Raw genomic sequence first — 19835 nt, 5'->3', positions numbered from 1 at the left:
GTAAATTGGGTGTAGTGGAGTCTTTGCTGTAAAACAGGGGAATAAGGTTTCTTCCACTTTGGTCATCTGGGTAAACAAAAGTGGCACTTTAGTATCCTTTGATCACTTGTAGCTATGAGTACATAGTTGACTTTAGTAAAATTTTGACTTACCCCTTTAATCTTATATATTCGAAATCTTATATATTCGATATAGAAATTCTCGTGTCACAATGTTAGTTTCCGTACTCCTCCGAAACGGCTTTAACGATTTTCACCAAATTTTATATGCATATTCAGTAGGTCTGAGAATGTGCTAGGTACTATCTATTTTTCATACTCCTAAGTCATAAGAGTTGTTCACCCTTAACATTTTTGTATTTATATGGCAACACAACGTTTGCCGGGTCAGCTAGTAAAGAGATATAAATTCACTATTTTTTAATACGTTCATATTAATACGATTATCGTGTTCAATTTTCTTGGTAAGCTGTCTACAAATTAAAAGTTTCTTTTAAATTTATTAAGTGAAGTTGGGCAGAACTACACGGAAAACGATTTCGGGATTTACGTCGGAATTGTTGTTGTTGGTTTTTGCATCAATAAATCGTCAAATTGACTTACCTATTTGTAATTCGTTTTATTGGCCAAGTTATGTTTTAGTTGAATCATTTATGTTGCCAGGGCGGCAAAAATAATAAATTGTCTTGGCTCGGTCGCCGGAGTTCGTCGTAAAGTCGCAACAGTTTGATTCATTTCAGCAACTATTAACTCCTAGATTGAGTGCACTTACGGCAAATGTCTTTATGAAGAATTGCCGTTCCACATTTAATTTTCAGAAATTACCTATACTCTGATTCATAATTAGGTGTCCAAAATGTAAACAAAGGTGTTGACCTATCAAGAAAATACGTTAGAAATGGTAGTTTTTATTTTTGTCGATATTTAAGTAATACAACAATAATAAAATAATAATCTAAATAAATTAAGGTTAATTCACATTTTTTAATATTTATATCACCTCAATTTTATTCCATACAGTAATAATAATAAAAAACAAAGTTTATGGTAGAAAATTAAAATGTGATAATGGTAACACAATCGGAACCCAAGGCATTTCTTGTGCTGTCATTTTTAAGTTTCGTAACTGATATTATTCATTTTCGTGATTGTGATCAAACTCTAATGTTTTCTCGTTTACATAATGCGTTTGTTAAATTGTGTATATTTGTTAAATTTTCGTTTTAGTTGAGTTTGTTAAAGTTTGTGTTTCTTGTTAATTTTGACGGTGACATTCACTGTCAAAATTCTTTGTTTACATTTTGGACACCTAATTATGAATCAGACTTATAGTGTGTAGAATGTAGTGGATGAAAAATAAATCAACTTTTTTAAATGCTCGTAATTTCTTTGATCTCGTAGATGTAGTTGAAGATTAATTTATGACCAATTTTTTAATAAAATAATCGATCGAACATTTGTGAGATGTTGACATAATTATGTTTCGAAATCAGCAATGACATGAATATTTCGCGTACCTGGCATCCAGAGCCATAATAAAATTAACAACTTTTCTGATGCGGCAGTAATAGTGGCGGCGATGTTTTTATTCACCTTTTAAATTAAACTTCAAACATATTCAAAGATCAATTAGAATGTGTGTCTCCCACCCGTCTGGCTATTCTCAGTTCGATACTGCTGGGACAAGTGCCCAGTACTTCATTGTTATTGACCACTTATTTTTAGAGTTGGTGAACCCTGAATGGCTAGGCGTGATTAAAATTGAAGTGCTACTCTGTCAGTGACACATTTGTACCAAATTATGAAACCGTAGAAATAACATAGACTATTCATTTACCTCGATGTAAAAAAGTAAATAAATATGATTATGAATAATTAGCCATTTATTTATTAGATATTTGAGTTCCGTAGGCGAAGGGACTAAAACTGAGACCCTGACACTCTGCTGTCTGTTCGTTCTTCAGTCTCTCACAGAGTTCTATTTCACGATAATTAATTCTAAAAATATTTAAAAAAGAAATTGAAAATTTGGTGGTATCGAACCCTCCGTGTGAGAGTTCCACTCACTCTTGGCCAGATTATTAAGTATCGTAACAATACGATATAACCAATATTAATATGTTGTTATTACAATATTCTTAAATAGATAAAATCGCAAAAATAATTGCATATTCGAGTCTACCGTATCTAATCTGATATAGGTATCGATGTAACGACAATAGAAATTCTCTTTGTTTTTTTTTAGATAAGATAGAGCTATCTCTGTCATCGATTTTCTCGATCGATTGATGTCTTAACTTATTACAGATGCCTTGTATAGCAGTTTTTCGATATTATTCCTATATCAGTGCAGATGATCTACAAGAACACTTATTAACAAAAATAATATGTATTCTTTTATATAAAATCTATTAAAAGTACGATTTGAAATATACGAGGTCGATAGTCATTGGCGGGTCATCTACCCTAGTGATCATGTCATTTATATGACAATATTTGCTTAACATTAGAGTAAATTGGTTTAGCAGACTTCGGGGTGAACGACCGGACCATAAGATGGTTAGCGGTAATCTAACCTTCGATCCTTGTATGCCGTTTACGTAAATAAATCGTGACCCCTTTGATTCTGATGCCTTTGATGGCTGGATCCACTCCACCCACATTCACATTTTATTGTTCGATCCTTAGATAAGTGAAATAGAAAAATACTTCACCGTCTTGAAATTGAACGAAGCCATAAAAGGATGATTTTATCATTTATTGCTTGAATCCTTGACAAATAAAAACATTTTTAGAGGAAATTTACGTATAAATAATTAATACTACGTTATTTACGTAATTAGCAAATAAGTATTTCAAACATTTTATTGACATTTTAGAATTGAGACGATAACACATCATTTATGCAACAATTTCAATTGTCAAAACTGGTTACACTTTCTTGTTAGGAGTGATCAATCTATGTATTTTACTCATCTAAGGTTCGATCATACCTTTTTAAGATACAATATCTTTTCCAGTCAATCGTAGGTGTTTAAATTGTTTAACTGTACTCATCGCCTTTTGTGTCATCAAATTACAGTAAAAATTTATCACCCCGCTGTTAATAAGGCGTGGGATATTTTAACATAAACATTTTTAAACGATTAGATTTTAGAGTAGGTTTTTTAGTTGAATCTTAGCTCAGACTTAGGAGTGACTGTACGAGGTAAAACGTAATAGAGGAAAACATTTTTGAAAATGGTACAAGTAAATGACTCAAGACAAATCGATTCTAGAAAATCATAATACATAATTATAATATCTATTTAGTAGGTACATGCATACATTTGGAGTCAAAATAAAATTTAAAAAACCTATTTTAGCTCATGAGTTCATGTTATTGGGTTTTTTGTTTGTTAAAAAATTATATGATATTAAGATTGACGAGGTTTTTTTTTTTTTTTTTTTTTTTTTTTTTTATATAATATAAGAGTAGCAGACGAGCATGCAGTCCACCTGATGGTAAGTGGCTACTGCCGCCCATGGACATCTGTAATCAACCCCAGATAGGATTAGATATTCCTACCTGAGGTCGGTCACAGATGCGCCGCTACCCCTGAGGACTAAGCTGGAACGCCTCGGAAAAGTCTGTCTCCCTTACCACACCCTTCAAACCGGAACACAGCAGCGCCTAACACTGCTGTTATTAGGTAGAAATAGGTGTGGCGGTGGTGCCGCCGGAGTCGAACCACAAAGGGTTCTACCACCTTCAAAATAATAATATACGCAAATACTTAGTACCCACAAAAATAGATAGGCGCTTAATTAGCGCTTTCTCAAAACAGTCTTTCATCTTCGTCTATTTACTGGACCCTGATAATCACATGTGTAGGTAGAATGGATTGCCAGAATGGCAGTAAATGTCGGCTGCATTCGTCCGCATTGTGGCCCGAAGACAAATATACGAGTAGAGGAAGCTTTGATCCGTATCGCTTCGTAGGAGCATAAATCTTGCGTACTAACGCTTGATTTAATCTCGTGTTTTATTTTTACTCGTACAATTTGAAGCGTTTTCTGTATGGTGCATTAGAAATCAAGCCTTACTTTTCTATGAAGAGGCTTGTGTCCAGTAGTGGAACAGTAATTACTATTACGATAATATATATTGAGTTATTTTTCAACGTGAACTCTCGCATATGTGCGAAGAGATTCTTTGCTAGAAAATACTTTAATTGGTGACGGAAATAATACTTTTACGAATACCTATAGAACTAACACTTCTGTAGGTACACCTGGAACTGACACCTAAAAACGCATAGATTTCTGCCTAACACATTAAAATATGGATCATTTGAGAAATTCGCTGCGCCAATCTAGTCAGCAAATTCGAATTAGAAACGCACATACAACAAACATTTTTTTTATAATATAGGAGTAGCCACAGACCTATATGAGTAGCAGACGAACATGCAGTCCACCTGATGCTAAGTGGCTACTACCGCCCATGGACATCTGTAATTAACCCCAGATAAGATTCGATATTCCTACCTGAGATCGGCCACAGATGCGCAGCTACGCCTGAGGACTAAATTTGAACACCTCGGAAAAGTATGTATCCCTTACCACATCCTTCAAACCAGAACACAACAGTGTTTCACACTGCCGTTATTAGGCAGAAATAGGTGTGGGGGTCGTGCCGCCGGAGCAGAACCACAAAAGGTTCTACCACCTTCAATTGTTCAATTGTTTTTATTTGACATATCTCATCTCTACCAGGTATGATCTCATCGACGTACCCGTGGAGGCCAGAGAGATGGTGGTGCAGATGACTCATGTGGCGAGCGGGAACCTCGTGGACGAGTGCGACGGCAACGTCACCGAGCTGGTGGACACGCGGGTGGTCGTGTATATCACCGTCAAGACCGCCAACACCGACCTCACGTGGGACACCGATGAGCAGTACATGCTTGATGTGCAGACCAAAGGTGAGAACCTAATTATTAGAACCTAAATTACGAGATATTCCAAAACTTGACATCAAAGTCTTGAACATAAAGATAGAGTTTTAGAAGACACGAAATATCTTAGCGCAAAGGTTTTATGAAAATGATTAACTTATTGCATTTAATTGTTTAATAGAAAACTTAACTTATTGCTTTTAATTGTTTAATAGAAAATATCGTTATCTTGAAATTATTATGCACATTTCGATTTTATTAACAGGGTTGGCTCTTGAAGTCATATATGAAATGAAAGGAACCGGTTAAGCGTCATTAACTTCTGTTTGCTAACATCCTTTGTATAGACAATTATTGTCTTTTCAGATGGCAGTGTAGCGGTACACATCGTGGCTGAAACGGTCTACGGAGCTCGTCATGGGCTGGAAACGTTCACACAACTCGTCGCTCCGAACAAGCCTCCGTTTTCAGACAATTACAAGTGCAGTCTCCGCCTCGTCTCCGGAGCCAAAATCAGAGACAGACCGGTTTACAAGCACAGAGGCTTAGTTCTAGACACTTCTAGGAACTTCATCCCCATAGACGATATTAGGAGGACCATAGACGGCATGGCGGCTTCCAAAATGAACGTCTTCCATTGGCATGTGACGGATTCCCACAGCTTCCCGTTTGAATCCACTCGTGTGCCTCAGTTTACAAGGTAACTCTTCTTCTTTATGGAAATCGTATGGGAAATCTAACTCTTTGTACTTGATTACTTTTAGCTTAGGTTGTTGAAAATTGGAGTAATTTATTCCTAAAGTTACACGATATCTACATGACGTTGAACATAGTGCCGACAAACATATCCTTTATCTTGTGTAACCCTAATTGAATACATTAACTGTTATAATGCACTTAAATTTTTAGGACTTCGATAAATATAGTGCCATTAAAACGACATCAAATAAAAATCTTCACTAATAGCGATATAAGTGTCTATTAACTATTATCTTGTAATATCCGTGTTTAATATTGAATACTCAAAAAACATTTTATCGTTCAATACATATCAGCTGTAAAAATGTTTTCGCAAAATTAAATCGGCGAAACACAAAAAGAGAATTAAAAACGCCGCCATTAATTAATGTTAGTCGATCGGGAACGATAAAAGTACGCAACGAATGATTTACGATGCCGGTGCTAATAACTTCTTCCTGGTAGGTGAAAAAGTTTGCATCTTTAATGTTCTACAGTGCTATGAACAGAAAATGCATTACCTAAACTAAAGTTTAGGACTTTAGTTTTAGCTTTTAAGTTTGTATTTATGTATGTATGTATGTATGTATGTATGTATGTATGTGAGGTTCTCTTGCAACTGAATTTTAAATTCAACTACCCCGATTTTGCTGAAAGCTGAAATTTAGCATACACGTTCGATTTGGATGACGTCATTCAAAAAAAAATCAAATAAACACGATATGGGTATGAAATGAAAGGTTGCCTTAGGAGAATACGCTTTGAACTAATTGAATCAATTCTGATTGGAGGAAAAGAAACTTATCTTTATAATGTGTATACACATAACTTGTCTTTGTCAATCAAACCAACTGAATAATGGGTGCCGATTTGTGGTTTTAATTTTATAGAACGGAAAAATATCTACCAAATGCTATTACCATATTTTATTAAATCAACATTTCACATGGATCTTGATAGGAATCGCTTACAATAGTGCAATCAGTTGAGAGAGCCGTTGCATAGGTACTTTAGTTCGTTTTCTTTGAAGTTCACTTCGACGTTCTTTTGTCCGAGAATAAGTACGTCATTGGTATCAATTCATAAACACATTACTTAAGTATGTTTTGAGCGGAAACGGTTTTTTCATGAACGATTCGTGTGATTTTTTAATCTTTTACTCAAGTAAGATTTTTACTTTTCGCGTATTTACAAGTGCTTGGTCTCTTCAGCGTAAAGGAAATCAACGTTAAATGTTAAAGTCGTGTCAGCTATTTCTATTAAGATTTGCCAATACAGATGAACAAAGACATAGCAAATGTAGCAAAACAAAAAAAAATAATTGGCCAAGTGCAATTCGAACTCGCACAGGGAGGGTTCTGTACCACTTAAATTATTATAGAGATAGAGCCCTCTGACTGACCGACAGATTGTCAGACAGACAAACTGATAAACAACGGATTCTTAGCAATAGGGTTCCGTTTTTACCCTTTGGGTACGGAACCTTAAAACACATTTCCTTTACATTTTGGAATCGGGCAAAGATTGAATGACTTAGATTTTAGAATCACAGCCAGGATGTAATTAAGCATTTTTTTAAATGCTTTTTGTAATTTTAGATATGGCGCATACTCTCCGTACGAAATCTACACGGCAGAGGAAGTCCGCGAACTGATTAATTACGCGAAAGTTCGTGGTGTGCGAGTAGTTGTGGAAATTGATGCGCCTGCGCATTCCGGCAACGGCTGGCAATGGGGGAAGGTGAGAATTTTTGTAATTTAATTAATAAGTAGTCATTGTGGACACGTTTATCCGCCATTATTAACGTCAAATAAAATTATTATTTTTTATTAATATATTTTTCCAACGAAGAGGTGCATGCATAAGCATGCAGCCATATAAGATAAGAAGTCTATCTGAGATCGATCATAGATGCGTTAAGCCTGAATTGGCATACCTTGTGTAGATAGAGATCTAATAAAGGAAAGCCTTAACCACATACTTCAAGCCAGAACATAGCAGCGCTTCACCTTTGTGAACAGCTAGAAATAGGTGTGGGACTATGGAGTTGTCGGCAATTACTTATTTTCTCAATTAATTGAGTACATTGGAAACTGTAAAATGTTCCTAAATAAATTCAACAGTGAAATCATAATATTAAGTAAACATTTTTACACACTCATTATTATTGTTCCAAAAGATGTTAAGTGTAATGCTAGCATGTTATTCCCGATAATTCAACTCAATTTCTTCAATGATCCCAGGAGTACGGTTTTGGAGATCTGGCAGTGTGTGTGAACGCCAAGGAATGGCGACGGCTTTGCATCCAGCCGCCGTGTGGACAGCTGAACCCGGCCAATCCAGAAATGTATCGTGTCCTGAGGGACTTGTACCGGGACATCGCTGAAGCGTTGCCCAAGCCTGCGCTGTTCCATATGGGTGGAGACGAGGTTAGTATTCAAATTAGGCCGGTAGCGATACAGTGCATGATTAGTTCAGCAACGGTGTTCAGAATCCAATATGACAGACGTCCCCAAATGGCAAACCAAATATTTTTTATGAACCCACTTATATGATAGTGATACTTCAGCTGATACCCTTTTTCCGAGATTTTTAACAGAGGAACACGAAAAAGCTTGTTAATTTTTTTAAATATAAATTATTAAAATTTTTGATTTAAGTTCCCTTGCATCTCCAGGTATTCTTCGGATGCTGGAACGCTAGTGAAGAGATCACGTCGTACATGAAAGAGAAGGGCTACGACACTACCGTGGAAGGGTTCATAAAGCTATGGGCAGAATTCCACCAAAAAGCTCTCGAGATTTGGGACGAGGAGATGATAGCGGCTGGTACTGTGAACCCGCAGCCGGTGATGCTGTGGTCCTCGGAGCTCACTCAAGCGCACAGGATATCCAAATATCTTAATAAGGAAAGGTGAGTTAATACTAATTTACTTATGTTATGGATGAAGTAATTTGTACTTCCTGTTACTATTGTGCAAAAAGAATAGACGATCCTTCTTGGAAGAAACTAGAGGTTTTCTTTATTCATTACTTTTAAGGTAACCTAAGCAATATAGGATTAAAAGTAATTTTAAATTAACATAGTCTAATGAAGTAATACTCTTCATTGTGCCGTTTATCACAATTATTTACTTAAAGAGTTGTAATTACAACTATTGATAAAGCATTTGACTTAATTAAAACAGTTTATCAAAAGTCAATGAACTTGAATGTGCAGTGACCGTATTTATCAAAGAAAAGATACGTCAGCGAAAATTCAACTTGTCAATGAGACCAGGACCGAGGCTATTATAATAATGAACAAGATATATAAATTTTGCACGCCCAATGTGGTAGAACATAAGATAATTGTTATAAATTTAAGGTCCTTGTAAAATACTATGTTCTTGCAAATAAATGATTTGATTTGATTTGATAAAATACTAGCTGACCCGGCAAACGTTGTGTTGCCATATAAATAAAAAAATGTTAACGGTGAACAACCCTTATCACTTAGGAGTATGAAAAATAGGTAGTAGCCGATTGTCAGACTGAATATGCATATAAAATTTGGTGAAAATCGGTAAAGCCGTTTCGGAGGAGTACGGTCACTAACATTGTGACTCGAGAATTTTATATATGTCGGAGAAGGACGGCTCTCATCGACATCATTGATAGAATCTATGGGTTTTGTGGGCGTTGTCATAGGGTAGATGCAGGCACAAATACAGTAATCACAGTATTATATAAGATTACTTTTGATATTTTATTATTTAGATTCATTTCAATTTGATTGTTTGTGCATGTATTCGTTATCAATTGCAAAAGGTCAATAAACCGTCATTATAGATAAACGTCATTTATTGCTTCCTAGATTAATACGATGTCAATTGAAATGACGTCAATTGGTTCTGAGCGTGCAAAAGTCAGAGGACGGAATTGTATATTAAAGTGAATTTTATCAAAGAGATTAAATATATAGCAGACTTATTAACAGTAATATTAATAATAATATATTTAGTTTAAAATCGACATAAATATGAAAAATTGCTAATAGCTTGCGCATGACACTTATCCTCTTTATTATGTTTCCTCTTATGCTTTTAGTTCCAATGTCGATCTTAAACCTTATAACCTCATATTTCAGATACGTCATAGAAGTGTGGGAGCCGATATCCAGTCCTCTACTAACCCAGCTCTTGAGGCTTGGCTTCCGAGTGGTATCAGTACCGAAGGACATCTGGTACTTGGACCACGGCTTCTGGGGCACCACCAAGTACTCGAACTGGAGGAGGATGTACTCGCACATGCTGCCGCGGGAACCCAACGTGCTGGGGGGCGAAGTTGCCATGTGGAGCGAATATGTTGATGCGCAGGCTTTGGGTAAGTTTAAAATGAATAAAAATAAAGAGGAATAAAACAATGGAAGGAAAAAAAGGTCTAAACGAATTCTCTCACTTATTGCCTTTAAATCATGCTAATGTTAAGAATCATCTATAATTTCTGAAGAACCGATATTCATTGTGGTAACGAAACAAACATTTATATGTCGTGTCGTGGTACGACACCGTGTCGTAGCTTTATAATTTTTTAATAGCTATAATTTGACGTTTTCAATTTGTTAATGTGCGTGTATTTTTTAATGCTTGAAATGATCGCTTTCTGCGTACAGGATTATTTTTAGCGTCGTAGTCACCTTTGCGTAAAGATAAAGGAAGTTTAATCTTACACTTGAATACATAAGTAAACGTGAGCTTCCATTAACTATATGTACCATTGATAACCTTTAATGAGTCCACGTAAAAATAAAACACCCTTTCCTTCCAGATACGCGCGTGTGGCCGCGCGCGGCGGCGGTGGCGGAGCGGCTGTGGGCCGACCCGGCGCCGGGCGCCGCGGCCGCCGAGCCGCGCCTGCAGCGACACCGCCTGCGCCTCGCCGCGCGCGGCCTGCGCTCCGACGTACTGTCCCCCGCCTGGTGCGCACAGCACGATTCCCACTGTTTATAGCGCCCTGGTACTTTGATAAGTGATGTATAAGCCTGAGTGTTGATGAGGGCTAGATACATTGACTCTTTCTGCTGATAACGTCCTTGTATATTTCGCGTGAAACTGCTAGTCCGCTCTGAATATAGAAATGATTCGCGTCACCGTAGAAAATTGTATGACTACACCTTCTCGCGACAACTTCAGCGGACTAGCAGTTTGGTGCAGACTATACTTCACTTGCCGACGATACAATTTCTTTCTATTATTTTAGAAATCCTACACCAACCCATACACTCTACTATTTAAAATTACTTATCATTTATTGACCAGTACCTTAAAAGGCTGATGAGTCATTGACAGGTTATTGTACCATACATTAGAACTGTTCATGACGCAGCTGCATTGTTATCATCTGCGCCTCGCCGCGCGCGGGTTACGTTCTGATGTACTGTCCCCCGCCTGGTGTGCCCAACACGACTCCCACTGTTTATAGCGCCCTGGTCCTTTGCTGAGTTATTTATAAGAGCCTACATGTTTGTGAGAGCCTAATACCTTGTTCTACTATTTATAACGTCCTAGTATGCGCGACTCTCACTGCTTATAGCGCCCTAGTACTTCGTTTAATAATATAAATACATATAGAAGCCTGACTGTTTATGAGAGCCTGGTACATTGCTTACTTGAATACTGTCCTATTGCTTATTTAAATCCGGGTAAAAGATTCGATTAAAAATTATTGAATTCTTCTGTTCATGAAAGCCTAATAATAATGTCGAGCCCCTCTACTTATAACGTCCTAGTGCCTCGCTTGAGAATATAATATAACGGACTTACTATTAATAAGGACTTAACATTGACTCTTTCTGTTCATAATATCCTAGTTCTTCGACTGACGATGATACAACTTCTCTCTGCTGTTTTAGCTACCCAGAACTGGTATACCTATAAAATCGACTATTTATAATTACTTACCATTTATTGACCAATGTACCTTAAAGGGCTGGCGAGTCAAATTGACAGGTTATATTATACATAAGAACTGTTAAAGTAGTAGCGTTATCGTCTCTGGCTTGCCGTGCGCATGTTACGTTCTGTTGTGCTGTCCCCGTCCGGTGCGCGCAGCACGACTCTCGCTGCTTATAGCGCTCTGGTACTTGCTAAATTATGAATAACAGTCTGTCTGGCTGTTCATGAGAGCCTAGTACCTCGCTCGAGTCTTACTATTTATAATGTCCTAGCATCTTCCCTAGCATGAAGAATTTCACTGCTTATAATGCCCTGGTACTTTGAGGATATTATTTGTAACGGTCACTGTTTGAGAGTCTGATACATGTCGCTTCCACTTTTTATAGCGCCCTAATACTTTGTTCGATGATATACATGCATACATATAGAAGTTTGACTCTTTTTGAGAACGCCACGTCTCCACTTACTTATAGCAACCTGGTACTTTGCTCAAGAATATGTAACAAACTGTCAGTTGATGAGGGCTTAGTTTGATTTTCACTACTTATAATGTCCTAGTACTTTGTGCGACGACGGTATCTCCATTCAGAACTGTTATACGTATAATACAATGTACTATTCACTGTTACTAAGGCTTTATCGACCTTTAAATGCAGATGTGTGAGTCGATGGACTGTTTATAATATCATAAATTACTATTGTTAATTGCATGGCTGCAGCCACGGGGTTGCCAGACTGTTCATAAGAGCCTGTTCATAAACCCGTATATTTTATAAAGACATGGAGTGATGTACCAGGGCGCTTATAAATGTATAGCTCCTAGTACCACTCCATGATACTATACTGTATAAATGATATCGCGACTGTTCATGAATGCCTAGTACGAATCCTATTGCTTATAGAGCCCTTTTGACAGTACCTACTCTGTTATCTTATACCCTCTTCTCTAGTACCTTGTTTAACAATACCTATTCGCAGTTTAGTCCCTATTACAGCTCCTATTTACTGCTCATTGCATATTTAGTGCATCGTGCGTTATGTTTGCTTATTATCCTTTATTAACTGATTTTTCACATATTACTAAAGATACTACAAAATAATGAGATATGCTCTACATAACTACGTCTGTTTTATGTCATGGTGCTTTTAAATAATAAATGTTAAGATTGATTTTAAACTGTATATAGTAAGAAATTACGTTTTGTAGAAAGGAAATACTACAATAAAAGGTTTTTTATAAAGACTGTCAATATTACCATTTTTGAAACATATCGCTACTTATTTTGGTAACTTTTCAAATTGAGGTTTATTCTTCATTGATTTTATATAGGTTAAGTAGATCTCATCATAAGACTAAATAACAATGAATTAAAAACATTTAAGTGAACGTAGCAATACTTCTATTTAATCGAATTCATGAGTTCTACATATTATCAATAATTAGGATTAGGTGACAAATAAATTAAAAATTCATTTACAAAGCTCTTTGAAAGCAAAATTCATATTTATGTTGAGTTTTACTATGTTATGACGTACTTTAATAAAATTATTATGCATATGTAACAAATATTGTGTAAGAATTAAAAATGAAATATTTTTGGATGTATTCGTTTGTATAAAATATCATTGATATGTGCATAATAAAAGAAGAAGAAGTAATTTTGTAATTAATTTCTATTCTCTTATTTATGTAAATAGGGCTTATTCAGTATAATTTATTGACTGATAGTATTAAACATTTTAGAGAGTTGTATGCCTAAATAAAAATAAAAATGACTATTCTACAATAGCCAACAATTAACTATTTAATTATTATTTCATTGTAATATAAATTGTATGAAATGCTATATTTAATAACCAAAAATTGTAGAGAAAATAATAATCATTGTAAAAGACATTTTTGTATTGTGGATAAATTTTGAATGTTTTTGAATGAAGATAGACTGAAGAGTCTATGTGTGATACTTAATAATATATAAATTATTTATTATTGACGATATATAATGATAGAAATAAAACTGTTTCGTACTAATATGGTTTTGTTATTTTACAATCAAATTTTCCAGTAATACACTATGTACATCTAACACTATGACTAGTTAAGCAAAGTTATTTGACATAGAAAATTATTATACGGTAAATTACGCTATCTATTAAGATAATGATAATTTATTTATAAAACTAATTTAAAAATACATAAATAAAATATTTTTGGTATTTTACGTATTGTACGCATTTTGCAGACACAAAACATTAAATAAACAAATACTGGTAATAATTGACCCAAAGACCTATATCTAAAGGTCTGTGAAATGACCACTACATCAAACACTCATACAAAATCTTTAAATATTTCATGACTTCATACACACTTAGTTTGAAGTAAGTTGAGTTAAATATAATGCTGCTGTAAGTGAACAAATTTGGCTCGGGCACGTGTTTAATAATGCAATTATTTTGTGTCTAGTTTTTTTGTGCGTTTCAATTATTATTAAACGCCAAATTACATCAACTGTTGGAGCTATAATTGTTTGAGCAATCATAATTTTACTCCGTAACTCATCAACAGATGGCGCCACGTGTATTCTGAATGACGCTATCGAAGTTTTCTCGGCTTTGCATACCTATATATAACCATCCAAATACAATGCTGGTACCTTTGCTGAAATAATTATAAGCTTGTATCTGCATTGACTAATTTATAAAGGTAGTTAGGTTAGTTGGGAATACTGTTAAGTCTAAAGAAACAGAGAGGGATCCAATCGGGAATGGATTCATAAAGAATCTCTAGAGGGCAATCTGTACGAAACTATAGAAGATTTTTTGCCCAAAATCAGATACATTATGATCCAAGTTGTTAAAGGTTAGAGCCGTAATAGTCCTAATTGATAGCATATTTTATGTAAAAAGAATTACGTTTACACTATATTAAATTCTGAAGCTAAGTATGACTATTATTAGATTTATGCATAAGTCTATTTTACTGAGTTTTCGTACACGTTCTAATATAGGATACGAATACTAATGAGTAAAAATAACAATAATCGTATACAGAACTAAGTCTCTATGAGACGATTGATTACTTGACTAGAAACTAAAGAGCACATAGGATGTAACATTATTTAAATTACAAAGACATGTTATTCCTACTGATATTCCTGTCATTCCCAATATTCTTAGCCGTGTTTAAACTGAGATCGTTCGGCACTAAATCGTGGAGGACCGTGTCGCTTCTGAAAATGCTTGTGGCTATTCTGTTAGCTAGTCGCTCTGATTCGCGCAAATCATCGTCTTTGGAAGAGTGGGACGTGAGATCGATCTCGGTATCGCTGTCGCTGTCACTCATTTCCTTCTCCCGTCGCGGACGATAAGCCAAGTTCTGCGGTTCTTCCAATTCTTGGGACGTTGCGCAGTGACATGGATTTGTGTTCTTTGACGTCATTACACGCAAGTCTGTTGGCACGATCTCATTGTTGTCCATCTGAGGAGGCATGAGTAGAGGTGGAAACGGGAAGGCTGGTTGTTGAAGCATTCGGCCGTCGTCATTACCATACGGCATGGGTGGCGGTATGTCGTGGACTGTCGGTGGCATCGGATGCGGCTCCAGCACGTTTCCATTGTGGTGGTACGGATCTGGACGAGGCGATTTTAATTCGCCATTACTTTCCAACGCTGGCGGTTCTGGTGAAGACTTTTCAGTTGGCGATTCTCCTCCCTCAGGCGAAGAATCGGGTGGTTTTGTGTGGCCTGTAAAATAATTAATTATCATTATAGTTATTCAAACTACACCGCTGTAGTTTTTAAAATATTGACATCACATTTATGATCGGGTTTAACTAACATAATTAAATATTTTATTTGACAAGAAAAAGAAACAATTATAATGCGTTCGTACATTTAACACTTGTCGCAAACTTCAAACCACTACATACTTGGCTTAGAGAATCAAAGGCACAAATGCTTGCAAATACACACCAACTCAAACGCTTTATCCGCACGTTTGAATTTGTGACGGTTTGTAGTTTGGGCAAGGGTGTGGACGCGAAATAACATTCGTGTTACTTATAAAATTATGTGTATCATTTAGTTCCGATTGATAAAAAGGTTAATTATGGTTATTAAATTTTGGTTAAAAAATAAATAAAAACATGAATTTATTTCAAGGTTTAATCATTTACAACTTAAATATTCAAAGATACAAGATTGAATAAAAGTAATTATGATCTTCGTAATTAATCATGTTTTTTTTTTTTCCGATTCGGACTTCCGAGCATGAGGACTTTGTAATAATGTTTTTCTTAACTGTTTGAAATTATAATTAGTGCCTATGTTTTCGCTTTAAGCTTTAAATTTTATTATTTAATTTTATGTTTTAATTAAACTGTTTATCGGATATGACTAAATATAAAAGACAATTTCATGAACATTGATTGTTTCACCTACTTCTAAACGCTTTTGCTACGCAATGAAACATTGCTATTTTTCGACTATTGTAAGAGTACCTCCCTGTTATTCTAAGACGATTAAGAGGGAACCATATTTGAAATACTAGATTAGGTTAGGTTATATAATAGGCTAAGATTTGGTTATAAAATTGAAACTTAATTTACGATTAAGTTTCAAGCCGAAATAAAAATAGTTTTCAACTACAAAATTGTGATGAACGTTATTAATTTCAAAAGTGTGAAGCCAAAAGTCAAAAGACTACCCTTTTTATCTTTTGACTTTTTGTCCTTTAAAGATGTACCCCCGTTATCAGGGGAAGCAAACTCGTCAAGAGCGATACATCGCGATTAATTTAAGTAGAGTCGATCGTGGCAAGGCAAAAAAATCATCTATCCCAGTTGGAAAAAATAAATAGTAAACAGTATGTAATCGTTTATTTGAACAAGATCATTAATTGATTTACCGTTGAGCAGAACTTTTGGCGTACCATCCGATGCAGTTAAAGTCGAAAGGACGTTAGGTAATCAGAGTGTGAAAGAAGCTGGGTATTGAACAAGTAGCTGCAAAAAACAGTTACATAAATAGAAAGAAATAATATGTTCGTTGCAGATCGTCGATTGCTAACGTCGACTAAACTGTCTTTTCTTTTCTGCCCTGCATGTTAAGACATGTAAAATCTTAAAATACTAACCAGGCATTCCTAACGGTGGTGTGCCGAGTCCAAGACAACGCATCCTCCAAGCATCTTGCAGTAGTTGGAGTCGAGCCTGCTTGCGCCACTTAGCTCGCCGGTTTTGGAACCACACCTGGAATTGCGAACTTATGAGTTTCCAAGGATAAATAAAGGACAAGCCAGGAGTGACTTTCTACTCACTACTTACGTGAGTCCTACTCATTCCTGCCTTGAAAAGGTCTCCTGAAAACGAGCAAGAGGGTCCCACTACCGTGACCTGATGACTTCATGAAGATGACGGGAAGCCTGTATTCAGACGGCTTAAGACTGATTGGTGCAGCGCAGATTGGGGTATATATATCCAGCAGTAGATTGTATAAGGCTGATGGATTGATGGAAAGGTAAATGATCATTAAGAGTTCTAAGGTTTTATCGGCTTGCGCTGTCATCATCATCGTCTTATAGCAAAAGTAACAGTGATATCAAAGCGTTTTAACATAATCCTTAAAAGTATCAATGATGTGTGGTAGACGTCCATGGGTTGGGAACTGTCTTAAAGTAGAACGTGTCTGTTTGCTAATTCAAAACCAAAAAAAAGTTACCAAATAAATTGATGTGACCTTCAGAAGTAATAACGCATCTAGGATCTGCTTCACAAAGAACCCCTGCTATGGAGGTGGTTACATATGTCCATGGACAGCAGTAATCAATTACCAGAACTGCATGTTTTTTCCTACTTTTATCCCATAATTATGTTGCTCCATTACGTTTTCCCTCTCAGTGTTCGAGTGCTCAATGAATCAGGAACTTTTCATTAAGGAGCGGCATTAGATCGACTTATCGAGTTGTCAATTAACCGTTATAACTTGTTGTAAAAATTAGTGTAGATATTAAATTATAATTAACCTTAAGATTTATTCTTATGTAGCTTAGTTGCTTCAGAGATAACCTTAATTATACATAAGATCCTATTTATACAAATATTTACAAAATACATAGTAGTATATTATTAATTCAAAATATATCTGCGTTTTTCAAAGATAATGGAATAATTCTAATAAATTTAGAGATAATCGGTCTTCAATTATTTTTACATCATGTTGAATTACTTAAATACAGGCTAAGTTAAGGAAATCTTTCGAGTTATTCATCAGATTCGAACCCACATTCTCACTTACCTATTAGAGCTAACTTATCTAAAAATCTTAAAACAGTTCAATGTTATTGGCCGTACTGGCATTGAATAGGGCAAATTGTTATTATTAAGATCTATATTATTATCAAACTTAGGTACCTACCTGTACTCTCGCTTCCGAGAGGCTGATCCTCAAAGCGACTTCTTCTCTCAAAAAGACGTCAGGGTAATGTGTTTTCTGGAACAACGACTCCAGCTCGCTCAGCTGCTGCGGTGTAAACGTGGTTCGGTTCCGGCGTTGACGACGGCGTCCAAACATGTATTCAGTCAGGAGGTCTCCTGGTAACGGCGACAAGTATGGACCAGCCATTATTATTCCTTCTTTAACCTCTCTTAGTTTAGTGCATCATATTATTCAAAGTGTATGAAAGCAAATCTGTCAGTACGAAGTCACTTTCTTGTTCCAAACATTTCACTCCGAAACTTTTCGCCCGCGAATTTGTTGGCACAACTTTACTGTGGGGTCTTCTATCAGAGATGATCGACACTGGACTACTCGAATCTACGAAAATTCAGTGATGAAAACCCCTCTGACTCCACCCCTCGGCAATAGAATGCGCACATTTGGTTGGCGGAGGGCGCTAGGGGTGGGAAATCCAGCCAATCGCGACGCCCGCCGAGGGGTAGTATTTCAAATAGGTGTAGATTAAGTTATGGCGTATCCGTAAGTATAAATTTTGTATAAATGCAGTTAATTTTGTACTGAAACTTAACGAGATATCGAAAGCTGTCAACGCGCTGATTAAAACGTAATTAAGCGCTTAACCATTTCCATCATCAATGATTAAATGGAATGGCTTCGTATTCAGATTTAATGTGATGTTATTTTTTCAAGTTGTTTAAACTTTTATTAACCGCACTTACTTCAAATTTAATTAACATTGTATTTAATCTGGACAAAATTAATTTCAATTTGTAGATTAGTATCTAATAATTTTTTTCACTCTTCAATGAATTTATTATTGAAGCAAATTTGAGCTTCAAATTGTAAGTAATGTAACTTCTGAATAAGTTTAGCAATTCAGTCAATGTAATACGTTGAACAGGGGATCTACCTGATGTAGATCACAGTATGAATATGGTGTATCTCCTCATGTGACGGTAAGTCAGTTGGCATTCACACCCTTTCACCGAAATGTACAAAAGTTGATCATAGATATCTTGATGTTATTTGGATTTTTAATCCAAATAAGTTTAATAAAATAAGCAGTATTATTTTTTTATAATATTGAAGTACAAAACAATATAATTGGCTACTGTCGCTAATGCGTGTGGTAGTTATACGCAGTCAAAGAAAAAAAAGATAGACGCGGGATTGTAATTCAATAAATTTAAAAAATAAACAAGAGTTCTATCATCTTTAAATAGATATATAAGTACGATTTAGTTGAGCACCCTCGAGTGCTTATTTCATCTTTACTTCATTACTAGTATCTATTGAAGAATCCAAACTTACCTATCTACCTTCTGGTCCCCTCAAATTTTCGTATTGTCATTGTCACCATTACTTACAGACACACATACATACATACTTACATTACATACATACATTACATACATACTTACAGACATAGATTACATACATACTTACATTGTGAGTGTAGAAAGCGTTTATTACTTGATAAGTGTTCAAATAATACACACACAGTCTACTAATGTAATGGGTGATTAAAGTTTTATTTCATTTTATTTGTAAAAACTAAAATGTAGCACTGTTAACGCCATCTGTTATGAAATTCCGAAAGCTTGAAGATAAAATATTGGCGACAAACTTCATCATCCGCACAAGTATTATATTCCATTCCGATAAAAAAACACTAACATAATATTGCACCAAAGTGTATAATTTGTAAGATATATAATATGAACTTATATATACTAAAATGTGGTATAGTTTTAAATAATAACG

At 35.6% G+C, this 19835-nt stretch overlaps 2 protein-coding genes across 3 annotated transcripts in view; one reads left to right on the top strand and one right to left on the bottom strand.

The window, feature by feature from the left end:
- Hexo2 (beta-hexosaminidase 2) overlaps positions 1 to 11357 on the top strand; it is a 51510-nt gene extending 40153 nt beyond the window's left edge. For both annotated transcript variants that reach the window (XM_073091091.1, XM_073091092.1), the window contains exons 4-10: positions 4758 to 4966; positions 5306 to 5639; positions 7276 to 7417; positions 7921 to 8106; positions 8355 to 8590; positions 9806 to 10041; positions 10486 to 11357. In XM_073091091.1, coding sequence (XP_072947192.1) covers positions 4758 to 4966; positions 5306 to 5639; positions 7276 to 7417; positions 7921 to 8106; positions 8355 to 8590; positions 9806 to 10041; positions 10486 to 10667 — 1525 coding nt within the window. In that variant the 3' untranslated portion in view covers positions 10668 to 11357. The remainder of the gene's footprint in view (positions 1 to 4757; positions 4967 to 5305; positions 5640 to 7275; positions 7418 to 7920; positions 8107 to 8354; positions 8591 to 9805; positions 10042 to 10485) is intronic.
- A 2571-nt stretch (positions 11358 to 13928) lies between these two features.
- On the bottom strand, positions 13929 to 18677 carry LOC140755778 (uncharacterized). Its single transcript, XM_073091096.1, has 3 exons — positions 18030 to 18677; positions 16750 to 16864; positions 13929 to 15359 (listed from the first exon to the last, which is right to left on the bottom strand). Exons 1-3 carry the CDS (start codon positions 18234 to 18236, stop codon positions 14740 to 14742), a joined length of 942 nt encoding a protein of 313 aa, XP_072947197.1. The 5' UTR covers positions 18237 to 18677; the 3' UTR covers positions 13929 to 14739.
- Between the last annotated feature and the right edge of the window lie 1158 nt (positions 18678 to 19835).

Source organism: Epargyreus clarus, unplaced genomic scaffold, assembly GCF_041222505.1.
Source record: "Epargyreus clarus isolate Ecla_fem2 unplaced genomic scaffold, WU_Ecla_fem_2.2 ptg000034l, whole genome shotgun sequence".
In the NCBI taxonomy this organism is placed as follows: domain Eukaryota; kingdom Metazoa; phylum Arthropoda; class Insecta; order Lepidoptera; family Hesperiidae; genus Epargyreus; species Epargyreus clarus.
This window is presented reverse-complemented; position numbering and strand designations above follow the sequence as displayed.

Bases quoted from the DNA above. Each gene is read 5' to 3' on its own strand.
- LOC140755778 (XM_073091096.1), bottom strand. From the start codon at position 18,236: ATGGCTGGTCCATACTTGTCGCCGTTACCAGGAGACCTCCTGACTGAA. The intron at 16,865-18,029 runs GTAGGTACCTAA...TCGCAATTCCAG, and splicing joins TCTCGGAAGCGAGAGTACAG to GTGTGGTTCCAAAACCGGCG. The intron at 15,360-16,749 runs GTTAGTATTTTA...ATTATTTTACAG, and splicing joins ACCACCGTTAGGAATGCCTG to GCCACACAAAACCACCCGAT.